At 43.5% G+C, this 6,699-nt stretch overlaps 1 protein-coding gene across 1 annotated transcript; it reads right to left on the bottom strand.

Annotated features, from left to right (window-relative positions):
* Positions 1–2,036: 2,036 nt before the first annotated feature.
* LOC117338625 (uncharacterized protein K02A2.6-like) lies at positions 2,037–6,017 on the bottom strand. The gene has a single exon (XM_033899982.1). It carries the CDS (start codon positions 6,015–6,017, stop codon positions 2,037–2,039), a length of 3,981 nt encoding a protein of 1,326 aa, XP_033755873.1.
* Positions 6,018–6,699: the final 682 nt, after the last annotated feature.

Here is a 6,699-nt window from a genome sequence, read left to right as displayed (position 1 = left end):
ACTTCCATGGTGCGGACGACAAGGCTGGGCTCCCTTCCTAGGTATAACTGGTCCAGGCATCAGGCAAAAAGTCCCAGAATGAGGTGGAGGTTCTGACGATGAAACTTCAGACTCTACCACTTCACCCATCGACAGCAGCACTGAATGCAATGATGACACAGGTTCTGACAAGGCCATGCTCTCCTGATTGGATGGTGTAGGGGCATCAGACGTGAGGTCCAACTCGTCCGAATCCATGCCAGCACCCGCCTCGTCCAGCTTACCTGATTTGGCGTCTCCTCGGAAGACAGACAGAGATGAGTCTGTCTGCAGACGTACGTCCTTGCACATATCCGGCGCTGGTGCGGTGACCACAGGTTTTCTTCGGTTGAGACAGCTTGCTCCCGTCAAGATATGGCAACTTCCCGTCGATCCACTCGTCCCGGAGATCACACAGACAGTTTGTTCCCGTCGATCCACAGTTTTTTCTGGTCTCCCTAATGCACCACCGGTTCGACCTATGGGCGGCCAACTGATACTGCAGAAGGACTGCTTCCTGGAGCTCTGGGACGGCTACACATGTAAAACGCTATAGGCTCCAGCAACGTCCCTTTCTGGCTCACTCTCCGGACACACTGAATGACAGATTCCTCGGGTCGTCGGAGAGCTGCTAGGGTTGCTTTGCCGGATCCTCCCTGCTTCTGCTGGGTCCTCTATTCTCGCTTATGTTTCTGTAAAAAGGTAAGATATATTTACAACCTGGTAGACATTCTGGACAGACATACGCATCAATTAGTTCGGCGTGCTCCGTGGTTACATTTACGCAAGAACCATGATACCATTCCCTGCATTCCTCACATTGTATCATTAGTCCCCCAGAATGCAGTCATCAGCTGTTGCTACAGCCGGTTGACCCTGTTTACCCTTAGCGCGGGAGTTCGCGTTGTCTGAGTAACCAGGCGGGCAAATCTCTGTCTCGACAAGGCTTGAGACGATCATGGTTTATCGTCACAAGTTTCTTTCGGAGCATAATTTCGTACACATACTCCGTGAGTTTACGGACTACCAAACCTGGTTCTTATGCCCTGCAGGTAGGGCGTAAGAGTTGTACCTGCTGCCCCCATCATGATCGTAAGAGGCGACTAAATTTGGGATCTTATATTTTCTCTTCTTTCTGAACAACTTTCTTCTTCCGAATGTCTCCATTGACAATGCCTCACTTTTGGCCTTTACTTGAGCGTTCGCCCCTGTGAGGAAGGCTTTGGGCCCTGTCCCCTAGCCGAGGCATATACCAGATGTAACGTTTGTCTTAGCAACCTTTATAGCCTTACCAACGTTAGACATACAACACAACTGATCAGCTTCAGGTCCATAATCTTGTATTCTGAGGTTCCATGTGCTCTACACAATACATGGTGACGTCACAACAACATGTGCACCAATACACAATGCGGTGCGTTCGATTGAATATACATTAATGAGATATCGTTACATCCCCCTTTTTTGAGATTAGTTGAAATTGTAAAAATTACCATTAAAGTTCACAAAAGATGTTGAATATTGGAGATGCACGATTGGAACTTAATATGGAATATGACTGTCCTTGTGTTTAAATTGTCCACTTATAATTGGAAACTTATATGATTATCAACAGAATTAAAAGTTCAAAACACATATGTACGCGTTTGTGTCATGTTGTTATTTCACTACAAATCTGTTATATATATCATGGAGAATACAAGTCTGAGTCCTGAACTATATGCTTTAACACTAAAATGTCTTGACTAGAATTAACTGAGTATAACTGATTTTAACAACACTATTTACACACTGATATCATGACACTGTCTGTTTTCACCACCAATCTGAAACGTAGGTCACAAAGTCCTCCAGATATTTTGGTCGATTTCTGGGTCTTCCTGAGGTTCTGATTCCTTGTGATACTTTGGGTGAAGGAGGCATAATGTTTCTTACGGGTTGTTTAACAATAGTTTGTTCGATTTGTGATTGTTCGATTCGCGGTGCCTCTACTTCCGGTATGTTCACTTCCGGTATGTTCACTTCCGGTACTTGTACTTCCGGTGTTTGTAGTACATTTCTATCAACTGGAGGCTCTGATTCACTGAATGGTTGAAATTGTTCTTGTGTTTTTTCAAAAATTTACGGTTCCTTCTGATGTTAGTTCCGTAACTTGTTTCAACCTCATATGAACGATGGGGAAGAATTTTAACAACTTTACCGAGTTTCCAGTTCTTTTCACGTCCACTTGGTTTAATTCTAACAGAATCTTGCTCATCAAGTGGTTTTAAGTCTCTCGCGTTTCGGTCGTAATATTTCCTTTGTTTCTCCTTTCGTTCCTTCAAAGCCTTTGAGATGGTCCTTTTAGGTGAAGTTAGGGACGGTGTCAAGAGAGAGTTCGACATCGGTAGGAGCGACTTTGTACGTCGTCCGAAGAGTCGCTGATTCGGAGATAGTCCGATTCCTTCAGTCGGTGTATTTCGCCACTCTAGAAGTGCCAAATACGGGTCGTTCGAGTCCTCAAATGCTTTTCTCATAAGACCTTTTGCAGTCTTGATTGAGTTTTCCACTTTTCCATTCGCCTGCGCATGGTAGGGCGAACTCGTAATGTGTTGCATTTCGTACTTTTGAACGAAATCTTTAAATTCTGTGCTAGAGAATGGTGGACCATTATCCGAAACTAGCACATCTGGTATGCCGTGTCGTGCAAAGTTCAGTTTCAGTTTCTGAATTATCTTCTTTGCTGTTTTGTTGTGTAATCCATCAATTTCGAAGTAGTCAGAGTAATAGTCAACGGTTGATAGATACGACTTCTGGTTGAATTCAAATATGTCACATGCGACACGTTCCCAGGGACGCGATGGGATCTCATGACTCTGTAGTGTTTCCTTACATTGATTATTGTTGAATGTATTGCACACTTCACATCGCGCAATGTATTCAGTAACATCTTTGTTCATATTTGGCCAATAGAGACATTCACGCAGTCTGCAGAGACATCCTTGCAAGCCAATGTGCGATTGATGAGCAGTTTCGATAAGAGGAAACCTTTCGCTTTGCGGTATGACAACACGATCCGACTTGAATATTAGCCCGTTTTGTATTGTGAGCTCTTCACGGAACGGAAAGTACACTTGTACTTGCGGAGGTAATACATTCTTTCTATCCGGCCATCCTTTTCTGATGGTTGCAGTTAGCATGTTCATTGCTTCCTCCTCCTCAGTTCCGTCCTGTAGTCTTTTCAAGCGTTGGGGAGATATTGGTAGGTTTTGTACCATGTTGACCTGTTCAAATAGTTGCTCATTCGGTGATCGGTCACTATTATGTTTCAACGGTAGATAAGCTCTACTCAATGTATCAGCGAGATACATTTCCGATCCAGGTTTGTATAAGACACAGTATTCGAATCTCTGCAGGCGCAGTAACATCCTTTGTAGACGTTTTGGCGCGCTGGGGAGGCTTTTCTTTGTGATGATCTCAAGAGGTTTATGATCTGATTCAACGAGTATTTCTCGGCCATATGTATAGTTCTCGAATCGTTCCTTACCGAATACCACCGCCAGTAACTCCTTCTCAATTTGAGCATAGTTTTGTTCTGTGGGCGTCAAAGCTCTTGACGCATACGCAACAGGGTGGCCATCTTGGAGAAGGCAGGCACCCAAACCATGCTGCGAAGCATCACACTGGAGTATGGTTGGTTTATTTTGGTCAAAGTATTGGAGAACTGGTGCATCCGTTAGTACAGATTTTATGTCATTTAGTGCTTTACCGTGAACAGTCTCATCCCAGACAAACTCATTTTCCTCGTGTGTCAGTTGTCTTAATGGAGCCGTTAACTCGGAGAGATTTGGCGCAAATTTCTGGACATAATTAACCATGCCCAAGAGCCTCTGTACACCCTTTTTGTCAGTAGGTGTCGGCATTTCAACTATCGACTTCACCTTCGCGGGGTCTGCACGCAAACCATGTTTCGAAATTATGTGTCCCATGTACGTCACTTCACTCAATCGAAGCTTTATTTTCTCCTTGTTGATACAGATACCTTTTTCCTTGCATCGCTGTAGAAGGTTTACTAGCTTAATATCATGATCACGTAGTGCTTGCTCGTCGCTGCCTCCACAACCGTAGACAATGATGTCATCATGTATCGCTTTCACGCCATCCAATCCTTCAAGCGCTTGGTCGAGTCTTCTCTGAAACTCCTCGGGGGCTGGACTAATGCCAAAGGGCATCCGATTGCATCTGTACCTTCCCCATGGCGTAGCAAATGTTGTGAGTAGGCTAGTTTCGTGGTCTAATTCCACGTGCCAGAAACCATTTTTTGCGTCCAATACGGTGAACAGTCGTGCTCCTTGTAAGTCGTGTAACATGTCTTCGATGGTGGGGGTCGGATAATGGTTTCGCTTAAGTGCTGCATTCAATGGCTGGGAGTCTATGCAAAGACGAATCTTGCCAGACGGTTTAGAAACTACAACCATTGCAGATATCCAATCTGTTGGATCGTGAACTTTTGACAGGATTTTTTGTTTCTCGAGCTTGTTGAGTTCAGACTTGACCTTGGGTTTCAGTGCTAAGGATATTTTACGAGTAGGTATTTTCGTAGGTTGAACCTTGTCATCAATCTCGAGGTGTAGCTTACCTGGTAGCTTGCCTACCCCACTGAAAACTTCAGGGAATTTCTCGAAAATGTTCTCTTTAGTGATTGGATCAGGTTCATTTTCACTGATTTGATTTACAAGTCCTGGACCGCGCTCGATTACATCATCATTCACTGTTATGAAGTTCATTTCCTGTATTGCTAACGATCCTAATATCGGGTGAATATCTGCGTCAACTATGTCAAACTCGTACTCATATTCTTTGTTGTTTTTTGGATTGACTACTCTCAGTCGACGTTTTCCCACTGGTTTTGTTACACTGTGATTGAACATTCTAAGTGGCTTTGACTTGTTGATAAGTTTTTTAAGTTTTCGATCACCACATAAATGTTTGTATAAAGATGCTGGTAGCACGTTCACTGTAGCTCCTGAGTCTAATTGGAACTTGACATTTTTTCCATTCATTTTGCCTAGCGCGTAGATTTTTTTCTCTCCTTTTTGAGTATCGGTACTACCAGTCTCAACACTGAACAACAAATCATCACTGCTGTCAGTGTCATAATCGACCATCAAGTTCACAGACCGCTTTTTGTTGGACGCTTTACGCTTGGGCCTTTCATTCCGACATTTAGACTCAAAGTGATTACTTTTGTGGCATTTGGAGCATTTTTTACCCCATGCGGGACATGACTCTTTACGGAATACATGATTTGTTCCACAGTATCTACATTCTTTCGGTTCTGGTCTATGTTGTGATCTTCGAGCACTTTCTTTTTTCTCTTTATGTTGAACCATTTGTACTTCTTCTTGCGAAATAGCTTTCATTTGTTTGGATGTTTTCTCGGCTGCTCGACAAATATCGATACACGAGTTCAAGGTTAGTTTTGAGTCCTGTAGGAGCTTTTTACGCGTGTGATTATCGCGTATTCCAATCACAATACGGTCTCGTATCAGTGCATCCTCAAGGGTCGTGTAATTACATGTTTTAGCAAGAGTTCTCAATGCTGACACATAAGCATCAATACTTTCCCCTGCTTCCTGTTCACGCTTATTAAAACAATAACGTTCATACGTTTCATTTGTGGACCCTATACAGAACTTTTCAAACTTTTCTATTATTTTTTCAACATCTTTTCCATCGTCCTCGTTTTCGAATTCGAAACCCTCAAAAACCTCCAGGGCCTCGGGCCCCACACACGTTAGTAATGTGGCAGCTCTGTACTTATTGTCTCTAACATCGAGGCCTGTTGCTATTTCATAATTATTCCAGACTCTCTTAAATCGTTTCCACGATTGTGAAAGATTAGATCTCATGTCCAGTTTAGGTGGGAATGGAATATTATTTGAGACGACCTGGGGAACCTGAGCGGTAGCAGCAGCACCGGCCGCTGGATCATCATGTTGATTTTCATCGCCAGGCATGACGATTTTGTTGTGTGATTTCTGTTTGTCAAGAATTTATCGTAGTTCGTATCCCACTTCTGACACCATGTAACGTTTGTCTTAGCAACCTTTATAGCCTTACCAACGTTAGACATACAACACAACTGATCAGCTTCAGGTCCATAATCTTGTATTCTAAGGTTCCATGTGCTCTACACAATACATGGTGACGTCACAACAACATGTGCACCAATACACAATGCGGTGCGTTCGATTGAATATACATTAATGAGATATCGTTACACCAGAGTCTTTAAAAATGGTAGTTGCTGCTCCTTGCTTAGCGGTCAGCATATTAGGAGTGGGACGACTGGTTCGCCCGTTGTCAGTATAATGTGACCGGATGGGGTGTGCTGCTGGGTGTCTTCGGCAGTATGCTTCAGTGAGGTAGCACTATAAATCGGCAAAAGTTCCGGCCTATCACAAGGAGACTTAACACGAACATAACGCAGCCTCCCAAAACACACATACGCACTCACCACACGCACGAGAGGCCGTCCTTAAATGACCTTAGCTGTTAATAGGACGTTAAACAAAATATAACCAACAAACAAACCAACCTTGATTTTCACAACCTACACCCTCTCGAATTTGAGATTTTGTGCGCCGAACAGGTTTATTTACCTCAGGAGAAAAGCTGAAATTGTGAGTGGATTTAACA

The sequence above is a fragment of the Pecten maximus genome, chromosome 11 (assembly GCF_902652985.1).
Source record: "Pecten maximus chromosome 11, xPecMax1.1, whole genome shotgun sequence".
Taxonomy (NCBI): Eukaryota; Metazoa; Mollusca; class Bivalvia; order Pectinida; family Pectinidae; genus Pecten; species Pecten maximus.
The sequence above is the reverse complement of the archived record's forward strand: the minus strand, read 5'-3'. Positions and strand labels throughout refer to the sequence as shown.

Bases quoted from the DNA above. Each gene is read 5' to 3' on its own strand.
- LOC117338625 (XM_033899982.1), bottom strand. From the start codon at position 6,017: ATGCCTGGCGATGAAAATCAACATGATGATCCAGCGGCCGGTGCTGCT.